This window comes from Gymnoscopelus braueri (genome assembly GCF_963280865.1).
Source record: "Gymnoscopelus braueri genome assembly, chromosome: 22".
Taxonomy (NCBI): Eukaryota; Metazoa; Chordata; class Actinopteri; order Myctophiformes; family Myctophidae; genus Gymnoscopelus; species Gymnoscopelus braueri.
In genome coordinates this window covers 8,410,825-8,425,865 of record NC_137624.1, presented here as the reverse complement: position 1 = coordinate 8,425,865, position 15,041 = coordinate 8,410,825, and the positions used below count along the sequence as shown (strand labels likewise).

Genomic DNA, 15,041 nt, shown 5'->3' with positions numbered 1-15,041 from the left:
ACTCTTTGTGTCTCCTACCGGAACCGCTGCCGGTCATCTCCATGGGGTGACTAATCGATAGAAAAAGCCATTTTGGGGGTGAACTATCCCTTTAAGTGCACTTGCCAGGAGGCCAGTAGAGCTGACTACTAGAGATTAGGTTTGAGAAGATCCTCCTTATAGTGGCCCAGTGTGGCTGGGTTAGGCCCGGACCTGTGTTGTGTACAAGTCTACGTACACAGATCCAGTCTAAATGTGCTCCCATCACCCTCTCCTTTCCCCTCCCACAGTTGCACTGATACAAAGTAACTATCACTGTAGTATAAGCACAACTTTGAGTAACAGCTGCACTTACCTCATCTTCCCAACCAATCAGAGTACATGCCGTTTTACGAAGCAGTCCCGTAATTTTTTTTTACATCACTTTTGTTGTGCCGCAGTGTTGCTCCCTCTATTGGATTACATTCACATCGTCGCTGTCGGGCAGAAACCTCTTATCTCCATATTATAAATACAAATAAAAACAATCATTCAATCAATCAATCAATCAATCAATCAATCAATCAATCAATCAATAAATCAGTCAAATCAACCACATGGGCTCTAATGCCTGACAGCGAGTCCTTAGTTCGAGTCCCGGCTTGACGGGCCATTTGTTGCATGTAACTCCCCGCACTCCTGTGTGCCTGTGGTTCTCAAAAATAGCAGATATACAAGCTCACAGCGCGTCACTTAGTGCTGCGCTGCGAGCGTGTACATCTGCTAATTTTATAAATGTTTTGAAAAATCTTGAAGGTGTTTCAAAAATGTTTAATCTTCTACACAAATCCTCTCTTCTGTGGGGTCCCTGCTGCACAACACATTTTCAGATGGGGGTCCGCGGCCAAATACATATAATTTTAGGGGTCCTTGGCATGAGAACTACTGATTTAGAAGGCATATGAAGAATCGGCCTCAGGTCTTAATGGGTTAAGTACTAAAGCAACCCTAACTTTATCAGCTGCACCATTAAAGTGATGAGCACATTAATGCATTACTAATTACAAATCAATAGTATGATGATTTGAAATGGGACTCTAAGTACATTTTGATGCCAGTGCTTTGGTACTTTTTACTGACATTTTTTTTAATGCAGGTCTTTTACTTGTAAAAGACAAGTAAATACCACCTACATAGTGGTATTGGGACTTTAACTTAAGTAAAAAATAAATAATAAACAAACATATCCGCTTCCACCGGTATCTAATTTTACGTCATGTGTTTACACTTCCCCCTGGGTTGAAAGGAGAAGCCGTTTAATGTGTAAAAGAAAACAAAGAGACAATTTAGGGATATACGGGGGAAGTACGGGGAAAAGATTGAGATTTAAGACTAGATGGGGGAGAAGAATAGCTTGAAAGGGAACACAGAGAGGGGAAAAGGACAATTAGAGGGAGTGTTGCAGCATGCAGGAGACAGATAGAGTGGGTCATATTGCTGTCGTTTTTTTCGTAAATTAACTTGATAATACCGCAGCGTCGCACAAACAGTTTTGGACATATGAGGTTTCCACCCGATAGAGGCGATATGGTGGTGGTGGTGGTAGAAACAAGGTTATTATAGTTTTATTTTTTTCACGTTTCAAATTTCAATTAGTTTTACTTAATTTTTTGAAGCTGGTTTGCTAGTTTTACTGTTTTATGTTTTTATTGTAATATGGGCAGTCATGAGCAAGGGGTAGTCACTTTTTTTTTTTTTTTTTTTTTCAAAGACTAAAACTGAGGACATTTTCTGTGATGTCAGTTTGCTTTAGTTTGTTTTGTAAATACACATACATTTCCAGCTAGTTATAATGTTTTGGTAAACGCCTCGTTAAACACACGCGCACACACACACTTCTAGTTTCTATCATATGTCCAAAACTGTTACTTTTAAGGATTCAGATGGGGGTCCGCGTGTAGATCTGCTACTTTTGATGCTTTTGCGTGGCGCTGTAGTATGATCAAGTAGGGTCGTTAATTTACGCAAAGAAAACACAAAAAAATTGAATATGAAGGCGATAAGAGGTTTCTTCCCCTGACAGCGACGATGTGGTTAGTTTAACTACAATAACGCTGTGTGCTGCAGAAGCCCCCTCCTCCTCCTCCTCCTCCTCCTCCTCCTCCTGCCCCTTTTGCCACATCTTATCTGTGTGAAGGCCCTACAGGCAGTACAATATATCTTGGAGGTAATATTGTGACTTCGGGGGTGGTTTGACAGGTCCAGCGCATTCGTCACATTCCCCGCTTGCTTTTAATTGCCATGGCATCTGCTTGGCTTCCTCGACGTCTCTCCCAAAAACTCCTCCTTCCTCCTCCTCCTCCTCCTCCTCCTCCCCTATACCAGGGGTTCCCATACAATGGGTCGGGACCCCATTTTTTGGGGGGTAGTGAGTAAATATCTCCTTTTCTTTTTAGGATTCGTATTCGTATTTTTTCTTATTATTTAAAAAAACATTACAAAAAAATTACAAATCTGTTTTTATCGAGAAATAGAAAACATTAAAAAATGCTCAAAAGAATTTCAGAAGTGTTCAAAAAGTCACAAAACAAAACATTTCCCATACATTCAAAGATTTTCAAAAAAGATTGCAGATCGGCTATTTTCGAAATAGCCAAAGAATAGAATAGTGTGAATAATACTATAGAATAATAGTGTTTAAATGGTTCCTCATTTGGCTGCGGACCCCCGTGCACCCCCTCAAAGACCCTTGGGGGTCCTCAGACACACAGGTTTGGTCCCGGGGAAAGAAACATCAAATTTCTTTTTAGTTTTAAGAACTCTGAGGTTTTACTTCAACCATTTAAACCCTGTATACTGTACTTCGTTGACTGGGGTCTCCCACGGGTCAGTATACTTGGCCCTCTACTTTGTTTCATCTACACCAAAAGTTGCCTAAAATATGGACACCAGGGTTAAAGCTGCACTATGTAACTTTCCTCTTCTACCCTGGATTTGAACCCTGTTTCCTGCACAGGTGCTGACATTTTTACCCTTGAGCTAATAGAGCCTTCCTGCTTGCTCAGGGGATAAATGTAATCATGACCTTTTCGTGTCAGATCATGTGTCTAGGTGACCTTTGACATGATCTAAATGTCTCAATAGAAGAGCAGGGAGACTAAATACAACCAATCCAATTGTATGGGTGATATTGTATTAACATACTCTACTATACAGATTGGACAAAATTACACTTTATTCATAAAAAAGGTTACATAGTGCCGCGTTAAATTGCAATATTATTATCGCATTTTTTTTTCTCCAAACATATCAGACAGTCTATATTTCCTAAAAAGAAACCCATGTATTTAATCCAGTCTGACCAGAGGCAGGGATAAAACATACCCCCACATAAAAATGAATAACCAGAGAGGGGATGGATGTCAAAAGCAGAAGCATGGATCCCCCTCCCATTCCCCCAGCAAATCCAAGCCTGCGTTTAAATTGTTATGCATAGGCCTATGTTTTAACTTTCTTTACAGGTGTGAAACCATTCAAATTACTATCACACTTAAACCAATTTCAACCTGGTGTCCCTATTTTGGGCAAAAATGTGAATGAATTTATTGAATAGGGCTTTATTGGCTAGAGTAGACTGTACTTACTTACCAGCGGTAGTCAAACTATTTCATGGCCCCCAAATTAAAATGTATTTGGCTGCGGACCCCCATCAGAAAGGATTTTGTGGCTATTTTCAAATAGCAGAAGACACTGGGGGTAAAGTGATTAAACAGATTTTGATGCTATATTAATAGATTTTTTGCTGGGGGGACCTCTATTTCTCCCCCTGGGGTCCCCGGATCCCACTTTGAGAACCACTGGGTTAGATGGTCTTCATTTGCATCCATTATAATTTTCCACTCGTACAGTTTATGATGCAAAGACAGGCATGCTTGATTCAGAACGCTGCTGCTCGAGTTCTTATTAATACCAAGAAAGTGGAGCATATCACTCCAGTTCTTAAATCCTTACTCTGGCTCCCTGTGTGTCAAAGAATTGATTTCAAATTCTGCTGTTGGTCCACAAAGCTTTTAATGATTTTAGGCCCCAAATACTTTTCTGATCTGGTACGATATCATGAACTATCCAGATCTCTCAGGTCACCTGGGGAAAGTCTGCTTTCTGTCAACAAAAAATTTAAATAAACGTGGGGAAGGTGCATTTATCTCTTTATGCACCACATATCTGGAACAAACTCCCAGAAAACCGCAGGTCTGCTGCCATTATTTCTTTTAAAACGCAACTAATGACCTTTCTGTTTGCCGCTGCCTTTGATTGAGTTACTTTTCTCATCTACACTGTAACTGTATCTGTACATTTTTACTTATTTTGTATCCTAATCCTAATCCTAATGTCATTGTATAATTGCGTTTCCTTTGCTTGATGTTCTGTGTAAAGTACATTGAACTGCCTTGTTGTTGAAATGTGCTAAACATACAACAACCTTGCCTTGACATACACGCGCATGCCAGCACGAGTGTGTGCGCACACGCACACACCTGCACACACACAAAGTATAAAACATTATGTGAAAAAAATGACTTCTGTGGTCGTCCTGGCAGCGTGCATTAAAATGTAGCCGCTGAATCAGTTCAGTCCAGTGGTTTGTGAGATCATCTCCAGACAGTCAGTCAGACAGACAGACAAACAAACAAACAAACAAACAAACAAACAAACAGACCCTGTGATAGACGGCACGCCGTAAAAAGGAACTAATTATGTCACCTGGGTTTGTTTGGGAGGGGGGGGGGTCTAGAACAAACACCTCTCTCTTTCTCTCTACTTCTCCCTCAGTTCCTCTCTTTCCTTTCCCCCCTTTCTCTTTCTTACTCAAAGATTTTTTAAATGTGGAAAACATCTACATTTCTGATGGTCTGCTTTTTTGGGGGTTCTTATATTCCCTTCCTTGGCTTGTATTACCTAGGTGGTCCCTTGTTACATGCATTGAAATGTATAAATCTAGCTCTCGTCTAGACATTTTCAAGCAGTAACTGTATGTTGAGACAGGCTAAAAGTCTAGCCAGTAATGCTAAACTCTATTCCCCACGGTGACTCTAGGAGTGACTGGGAAAACGTACCATTTCTCCACTGGGCACCACATTAAGCACCGCAGAGGTCAAACAACTGTGAAAACCTGAGCGTTTCGTTTAACCCATTAAGACCGGGAACGCATCTGTCATTCTAGATTTTAACCACTTTAACCATTATCTTATACTTTGGCTATTCAAAAATAGCCGATATACAAGCTCATAGCACGACACAGAGTGCCTTCAATCTACAAATGCCTTCTAAATCCTTAAAAAACAGCTTTTTGAAAAAACGTATGTTGCTATAATATCAGTGGTTCTCAAACTTTGTCATGCCAAGGACCCCCAAAATGATATGTATTTGTTCGCGGACCCCCCCCCCCCCATCTCAAATAGTAATATTTTGTTGAGTTAAGAATGTATATATATTCAAAGATTTTCAAAACTTTTCACACATTTTCAAAATAAATAGCAAAATAAAATTTAAAATGACACAGATGCGTTCCCGGGCTTAACGGATTAACTCTGAGAGTGTACAACGGGTCCATTTGGTTACATCTTGTATCACTCAGGGGTACAAATGGATAAATTAACATTTTTATTTTTACATTTTACTGTGATTAAGTGGAATCCCTTTCTTTTATGACCCTGACTAAGAATGTGTCACCTTGACCTGACCCTGATGTTTGTACGTTTGTGTCTGTGATTGTACTTGTATTACTATGCTTGTGAGGACAATTTTCCTGATCCTCACAAGAAAACAAATATTTTATGATTAAACAAAATCCATAAATTAGAGTTTAGATTAGAGAGATATTTAGAGCTTAGGTTTAGGTGATTAGGTTACGACCTGATTTATACTTAGTTGCGCACCAGCGTTGCAAGCCGAAAATCGCTGAGTTACAAGCTCACAATGCGTTGCAGCGCGTTGTGAGCTTGTAGATCGGTGCATAACACCTTAGGGTTAGGTTAAAAATGGCATTCATAAAATTGACATCCTAAAATGTGGATATCCTCACTCACACAACAAGTGTAGTAATACAAAAATGTGTGTGTGTGTGTGTGTGTGTGCGTGTGCGTGTGCGTACAGGCTTGGCCTCCGTTGCTGGAATGTGCGAGCCAGAGAGAAGTTGCAGCATCAATGAAGACATTGGCCTTGGTTCTGCTTTCACCATCGCACACGAGATCGGCCACAAGTGAGTGTTGTTGCTCCAACATCTTCTGACACCAGTGCTTCCCAAACATTTTAGCTCAAGATTAAATGTCAATGAAATGTTTTGCCCGGGGACCCAAACCAGTGAAAATAGCAGATCTAAAAGCTCTGCTATTTTCAGTACTTCTTAAACGTTTTTTTATTTTATTTTATTTTATGGAAATTATTCGAATTTTTGATTATATTCATGTGAAATAGAACTTCCGCACACCCGGTTTGAAGTTTAAAAGCAGGTGCGTAGACGACAAACAGTAGGTGAGATCAATCTTAAAAGATATACCGGCACACTGCCACTTGAAAGTTCAAGAGAAGATCATACCTGAGGAAGGTCTACATGACCCAAAATGAAATACTTTTGAAAAATTGGGTCCCGAACCAATGTTTGGGAAACAGTGTTCTAACATGTCCCGTCAACTTCTGGATTCTCCCTCTTTTCTATTTCCATCTTTGCAAATGGAACACGTTTTTTCTGTTCTTTGTACTTTATTTTGTTGATGCTCTCTCTCTCTCTCTCTCTCTCTCTCTCTCTCTCTCTCTCTCTCTCTCTCTCTTGCTGTATGATTCCTCTTGAACAAACATAGGCAGTGGTGGAAAGTAACTAAGTACATTTACTCAAGTACTGCATTCTGAGGTACTTTTACTTCTGTTTTTTTATGCTTCTTCTCCACTACATCTGATGTCAGAGGCAAATATTGTACTTTTTTACTCCACTACGATTATTTGAAAGCTTCAGTCACTAGTAACGTTCGGTTTAGATTATTATTACAAAACAATAACATACTTTAACCAATATCATATGAAACCCTATTTTATACTATGTCTTTTCGAAAATAGCCAATAAACTCTGTTAGAAAAATGTTGTTTACTTTTACTCAAGTAAACTGTTGAATACAGGACTTTCTACTTGTAACAGAGTATTTTTTTCTATTGTAGTATGGCTAGTGTATCAGTAGTGATTCAGAGCCTCAGTGCCTGATGACCAATAGCCTAATATCTCCCCTGGTCAAGGGAAAATTATCCTTTAGGCTAGTGGATAAGATGTTGGCATTCTATGCGGGAGACCTGGGTTCGAAACCCAGGCGTTACACTAACTGAACCACCAGTTCACATAGCTTTATTGCTGGCCTTTACCAGACCTGGCCTTGTTGCCTTTTTCCTCAGCGGGCGTCTTGAACTGTATGTCCACATATATCCTCATGCAAATCGTCACCGTTGAGCGAGAAAAGCTCGTATCTCCATATTTCAACTTTTTATGTGTATTTTTTTTCATAAATGAACGCCTAATTTGTAGTGAAAATAGCCGATCTACAAGCTCACAACGTTGTGAGCCTGTAGATCGTCTTTTAATTATTTGAATAAAAAAAAAAGTTTTTTGTTAAAAGGTTAAAGCACTATATTCTTATAGTAATCATTGCTATATAGAGTGTTTGTTCAGTAACAGGGGTCTTCCTGTCTCTCCAGCACTTTGATAAACAGAAAAGACCTTTTCAGGTGGGTTGCAAAATTCCAGCCAATCAGGAAAGAGTACCCATTTATCAGCTTTGTTTTTATAGTGTTCCAGTTTTTAAAAAATCTGCTCATTTCTTTGTGTCATCACTTTCAATTCCACTCATTTAATCGGTATCCTGTGTGAGTTCTCTATCCTGATTGGATAAAATTGGTATCCCGACCTTAAAATGCATTTTCTGTTTAATAAAGAGCTGGGAGAGACATGGAGAGACTCCTGTTACTGAACAAACACCCAATAGCAATGAGTACTATCAGAATAAAGAGCTATGTAACACTTATTTTAACAAAAGAATATCACTTACCCTACCTTTTTAAGAATAATAATAAAAAAAAGGAACCGTTTTTTTTTTGGACATACGAGGTATCCGTGTGTGTCCACATACCTCTGGCTCTCTCTTCCTGAATATAAAGCAAAATAATGATGATGTATTAGTCTACGTATCCCCCTCTGGTGGGGTTCAGCGAGATGGCGATTTCCTTTATTATGTCTTATGTCTGCTTCTGTTACGGGGCCTGTTGTAAAAATAGTCTCTGCTTGGAGAGAGGACGTTATAAAAAAAGAAAAAACAGGCTGCAGCGGGGGTTTCAACCGGTTGCCTGATTTATTTCCAGAGTAGGCTAAAATGTCATAAACGCCGGGCCTTAGAAAAACAGGTTTGGAGGCTGTGCGATGTGGCCCGCGTTTGTTATATGCATTAGATCTGATTTGTGCTTTCGGGACAGTATAGGAAAAGGAAAAAAACGTTTGACTTCCTTTGCTGTAATGTGAGCTTTTAACTTTTAATATTATACTCAGACAGATAAAGTAAAAAAAAAGAAAAGAAAGAAAATGAATTGTTACGATGATTCATTATTGGGCTTTGGTGACCACTTCAAAAACCCTCTAGGCCAGGCAGGGTCTTCAACGTTTTTCAGGCCAAGGACCCCTTAGCTGAGAGAGAGATGAAGCAGGGACCCTTACTACATTTTGTATAAAATTGTGTTGCAGTTTAAACTTTTTCATAGATTTCATAGTTTCATAGACTTGTTTGACAGCACTATCATCAGTGTTGCACTCTTGTTGTCTCTTCAGACATTCAACCACTTAAACCGTCAATACTTAGTAAACCTGACTTTTCACTCGGTAGAACAGTCTGCTCCTTTTTCCCTCTACACCACCAAACCAAAAATGGCAGATCAGCAAGCCCTACGAGGCGTTGTGAGCTTGTAGATCTGCCCTTTTTGTCTAATGTTCTCCTCAGAATAGGGATGCTAGGGTTCAAGTGGTATATCCTATCACACACAGATTTGGCGGCCCCCCTGTTGTACCTCTGAGGACCCCCTGTTGAAGACCCGTGCACTTAGGCTTAGTAAACTGAACCCGAGTTAGCTCTGTACTTAAATCACTTTTCTTCTGTCTACACCAAATCACACCAAAAATAGCTGATCTACAAGCTCAGAACGTTCTGATTGCCAGATGATCTCCCTACCCCCCCCCCCCCCCCCCAAAAAAGCAGCTTATGCAACAATCACAGACGACACAGTAGTTTTTGGTAAAACTAAAAGTTGTTGTTAAAAGGTTAAAGCTCTACATATATGATAGTTAACATTGCTAGAGAGTATTTGTTCAGTAACAGGGGTCTCCCTGTCTCTGCAGCTCTTCAGTAAACAGAAGTTTAAATCATGAAAGAGCACCCGTTTATCAGCTTCAACTTATTTTAATAGTGTTCCAGTTCCAATTTTGCACTTCCAGTTTCACTTTTTTAAAATCATGTATACTTGTATAAGTTCTCCTGAATAGGAATTGGTATCCTGACCTGAAAATGTATTTTCTGTTTTCTAACCCCTGACTGTTACTGAACAAACACTCTATAGCAATGGTTGCTCAGGAAATACACAGTTATTTAACACTTTAACAAATAAATATCACTTACAGCACCTTTAATGTATAACTGTATTATGCAACTTTCTTAGTGAATAAAATGCTATTTTATCCACTCTGTATGGCATGGAGTATGTAAATACAATATAACTCATACAATCGGGGTGGTTGTATTTGTTCTCCCTGCTTTTCTATTGAGACTTCTAGACCCTGTTCTGGTTTGACATGAATAAATCCGGGATAGAACAGGAAAGTTACATAGTGCAGCATTAACTCTGGAGACTCTTGCGGGTCCATTTGGTTCCATTTGTACACTCTTTGGAGTGAATTCAACACTAATGCTGAGTTCACACTAGCAGTGACAAAGCAACTCAAGGCCGCAGGACATTTCCAATGGAAGCCAAGCGTCACAAAGCTACAAAGTGACACCCGACACTTGAGCAGCGTGACGAGGGGTGACGCGCTACAAAAACGTTTGAGCCGGCTTCAAAGTCTTTCACCGTCTCTCAATGACGCAGACAATCATAATGTTTTTGTTTCAGCATTTTTCCACTTCCCCTTCTCTCTCTCTCTCTCTCTCCCAACGATTCCTGCCCCCTTTTCTGTCAACGGAAAGATATGTATTGTACAGTAAACTCATTCTGGCGTTAAAGGACGACTTCACCCATTTTCAACTTATCTTCATATAATTGGTCCTCACTAATGTTCACTATGATATGGGACCATTTTTGTCTACTCACTCTGTGTCTCAGAGGAGGGCTGTGGACAGTTCAGAAGCCCGCCTACCAGTGACATCATCGATGGGGACTCCAAGCTAAAAGAAACGGCAGGCTTTCTATTCCTGGAAAGTTAGCACGCTGTAATGGAAGCCATCGTTCTTGCGTTAATGAAAATCTAAATAGAAAATTTGAAATCTTTGAAAAAACCTGCCTAATGATGCTGTCACCGGTAGACAGTGACAGACCGAGTAGATTTTGAACATAGGTTGAAAAAAGGTGAAGTCATCCTTTAAGTGTTTCTGCGTGTTGTTTAAACCCTACCCTTGTCATTTACGCCTGAGCCACGCGTCAACGTTGACTCATGCTGTGTTCACAATGCGGGGGGGGGGGGTGGGGGGGGGGGTTACGTATCATGGAATTTACGTATTAGGAATTGTGTGGAGAGAGAGAGAGAGAGAGAGAGAGAAGGTGAGAGGAAATGCTCAAACGAAAACAATACACTATGGTTTATTAACGTTTTCGCTGCATCATTGCAGCGTTAGGGGGGAAAAAAAGTTGAAGCCAGCTTAACTGTCAAGCGTCTCAAGTGTCGGGCGTCAGTCTGTGTCTTTCATTGACAGTAGCCTGTCCCTCTGTCACTGCTGGTATGAGCGCAGCTGTAACGCATGCAGGCCACGCTTGGTCGCTTTGCAGCTTTTGCCGCGTTTTACAGCGTGTTGGCTTATAGTCTTGATCTTCTCTAGTACAGTGGTTCTCAAACGTTTTCATGCCAAGGACCCCCTCAAATTCATATGAATTTGGCTGCGGACCCCCCCCCCCCCCATCTGAAAATATGTTGTGCCAGGGACCCCCCATACAAGATTTGTGTTGTTAAAATGTTTCAAGAATATTAAAAAAAATTCCAAATTGTTTGAATGTTTTTTGGAGAAAAAAGCAAAGCTTGAGGGGGACCCCCTGGAACCCCCTCAAGGACCACCACTGAGAACCACTGCTCTCTTGCAACTGGTTCTCAACGTGAGAACCAGTTCTATTTGTTACACTCTCAGAGTTAAATTGACCATTTTACAACGTAAATTGGGGGGTAGCAGGGATGAAAAAAAAAAGAAAACCCAATTACATCAAATGGGGGTCCGCCGTGGCCTAATTGCAAATCAAACCTGGCTCGTCCTTGAAATTGTAAGGTTTGAGAACGACGTCTATAAGTGCGTTGATTTGTCCAGAAAGAAGAAGACCCCCTTTTCTCTCCTCCCCTCAGAGCCTGTTCCAACCTGCAGGTTATTGATTGACAGGCGGGGCGGGGCTTTCAGAGTGCTGATTAGAACTCTGCCGTTCCTGTGGAGCTCCAGACAGGAGCTTGACCTCTGACCCCTGATGCCTTTCACACAGCTGTTTCCCAGCAGCACACGCAGACTGCCACCTTTTAACAGCCAGCGCAGGGCCGCGAGGGGACACATCCTACACGTAATATCCCACTGGAACACTTTAGAACAGGGGTTCTCAAACTTTTCCGTGCCATGGACCCCTCCAAATTGATATGTATTTGGCCGTGGACCCCCCCCCCCAATTTTTTTTCAAACACTTTCATTTTTTGAAAAATTATTTGTGCCGCACTGCGAGCATGTACATCTGCTATTTTTGAATAGCCAATGTATAAAATATGGATGAAGGGGTTAAAAGATATACATATTTGGCCGTGGCCCCCCATCTCAAAACTATTTTGTGCCAGGGACCTCCAGAAGCAAAGATTTGCATAAAAAATTTTCGCTTTACAAATATATATAGATATTCAGATTTGCACCTAAGTGACGCTCTATGAGCTTGTATATTTGCTATTTTTGAATAGCAAATATATATATATAAGTACAAAACTTATATATATATATATTAACTAATTTAGCTGATTACCAGATCTGCTTTTAACTAAAGTTGAACAAACAATTAAAGTAATACTACAGTAAAAACTATAGAGTAAATGTACTTAGTGAGTGACCCATGTGTCTAACCTTATGCACCTTATGTCTAACCTCATTTACATACTGTACCACCTGGATTATGCTATATGTCTACTGTATATACAGTTTTTTTGTTGCCTATTCTCAACATGTTTCTCAGTTTTTTCTATCTTTCTCTCCTTGCTCAAAGACGAATTCCATCCTATTCTTTACACATGTAAACCTGTGATGTAACAGTAAAGATGATTCTGATTCTAGTTAGGCTACTGTAGTTAGTTGTCATTGTCTGCCTGACACAAAAGGCAAACACCTCCTCGGGTTGTGCTACGGTTGTTGCCCTTGATCAAAGATACGTCAATGGTATGAAATGAAATGTTATACACTTGCGGTTTCAGACTCCACTTTAGCCCGTAGCACTTGCCATAGCACGCAGTCTTATGCAAAGGTTCAAATGTAATTTAAATAGCATGTTATTTAGACAGATGCCAGGTTCATTTGCAGACCATTATCATCGACCATTTCTTTGACATTATACTGTTTAGACTGATACTAGGTTCTTGGTTTACCTAGGATCCTAGATGACTATCTCTATGCATTTGACGTATTACCTCGCGTTTACCTTTGCTTACCGTAAGTCGCTCTGGATTAAGAGCGTCTGCTAAATTGCCTAAATTGTAAATCGGCATTTATTTGATATTGTTTCATTTCGTTTTTAGCTTCGGGATGAACCACGACGGGATTGGGAACTCCTGCGGCACCAAAGGCCACGAGACGGCCAAGCTGATGGCTGCTCACATCACCGCCAACACCAACCCCTTCTCCTGGTCCGCGTGCAGCAAGGACTACATCACCAGCTTCCTGGAGTAAGTACAAGTGTACTGTGTGTGTGTGTGTGTGTCTGTCTGTCTGTCTGTCTGTCTGTGTGTGTGTGTGTGTGTGTGTGTGTGTGTGTGTGTGTGTGTGTGTGTGTGTGTGTGTGTGTGTGTGTGTGTGTGTGTGTGTGTGTGTGTGTGTGTGTGTGTGTGTGTGTGTGTGTGTGTGTGTGTGTGTGTGTGTGTGTGTGTGTGTGTGTGTGTGTGTACATCTCTGTTGGGTAGAAACCTCATCATGTCCAAAACTGTTACCTTTTAGAATTCAAATAAACAAAAAAGCAAAAGTAGCAGATCTACAAGCCCGCGGATCTGCTCCTTTTGATGCTTTTGTGTGACGCTGTATCAACACATAGGGCGTTAATTTAAGGGAAAAAAACACAAAAAGTTAGAATATGGAAATAAGAGGTTTCTGTTCAACAGCGACAATTTGTTTGTGGGCTTGGCTATAGAACGGAACAGAGCAGGGTCGCTCTACTGGGGGGTTGGTGGGGGTACACGGAGGTCCTACGAAGGGTTATGTGAGAGAAGGTGGAAAATGGGAACATTTATTTTACGTTTTATGTTTAATGATATCACGTTGACAAACTTTGTGTGAACCTGCTGATCTGTGAAGCGAATCCAAAACTTGACTAGCACAACTGTAACTGAATAGTAAGCAATACTTAGCTATTGATTAGCTAAACTGCTTATCATCGCTGTCGGGGCAGAAACCTCTTATATTCTAACTTTTTGTGTTTTTTCGTAAATGAACGCCCCTAAATGACGCTGATCATACTACAGCGTAAGTTTGTGGATCGGCTACTTTTGCTAGCTTTGAATTTGAATCCTGAAAAGTAACACTTTTGGACACTTTGGAGGTTTCCCCCCGTCAGAGACGTTATGCAGTTTTAGGGAGTCGGGGGAAAAAAAAGCGGGTACTTGGATTCACAAATCAACGAAAGGGGTACTGAGGGACCCACTGGCACGAGATAAATAGACAGAGAGGAGAGAAAGAGCGGAACAGCTTCTCAGTGTGGTGGCATTAATATTTACATCAGAGGATGAGCCCCCCCCCCACACACACACACACACAAAAAAGCGTTCAGGCTCTCTGCCACTTTCCCAGGGACGATAAGAACAATGTAGGCTCTGTGGAAAACGTGGTGGAACGTGCCCAAAAGGTTCGGGGATGAACTGTCCTCTTCAAAACGGTCCGACATTCACACACTTCCAAAAGGACACGGTGGTTGTTGACAAACGGTGCCCCGAGGGACTTTGAAGCTCTCCTCGACCGCCACTCGTGTCAAGTAGGAATTACATAAACAGTTCACGGGAAAATCTGTCAACGTTCAATGTTCCGCATCCCTGGAGAGCGTCAAGTCCTCCCTGGCGCTAGGCTAGCTGACAGCATCCCTGGAGAACTATTGGAAACAGGGGGACGGTATCTTGGCATTAAGACCGGAAAAGCATCTGTGACACTTTTAGATTTCTTTGGCTATTCAAAAAATAGCAGATATACAAGCTCATAGAAAAATCTTGAAAATTTGTGCAAATATGTGAACATTTGTACAATCCTAACAGTTTTCTGAAAAACGTATGTTTCTATGTCAGTGGTCCTCAAACTTTTTCATGTCAATGACCCCCCCCCCCCCCCCCCAAAAACAAACAAACAAACATCTCAAAATATTTTGTTCCAGGGACCCCCAGAAGCAAAGATTTGAGTTTAAAATGTTTGCTTTAAAACAATATATAGAGTCAAATATTTGCACCAATTTTCAAAATTTTTCAAAAATAGCAGATAAAATAGCAAGTTCGCAGCGCGGCACTCGGTGCCACGCTATAAGCTTGTAGATCTGCTATTTTTAAATAGCCCAAATAAATCTAAAATGACACAGATGCGTCCCCGTCTTTA

General features: G+C 40.8%; 1 protein-coding gene across 1 annotated transcript in view; it reads left to right on the top strand.

Moving 5' to 3' along the window:
- adamts6 (ADAM metallopeptidase with thrombospondin type 1 motif, 6) overlaps nucleotides 1-15,041 on the top strand; it is a 120,480-nt gene that overhangs the window by 26,890 nt on the left and 78,549 nt on the right. The window contains exons 9-10 of the mRNA XM_080419522.1: nucleotides 6,115-6,220; nucleotides 12,995-13,141. Coding sequence (XP_080275648.1) covers nucleotides 6,115-6,220; nucleotides 12,995-13,141 — 253 coding nt within the window. The remainder of the gene's footprint in view (nucleotides 1-6,114; nucleotides 6,221-12,994; nucleotides 13,142-15,041) is intronic.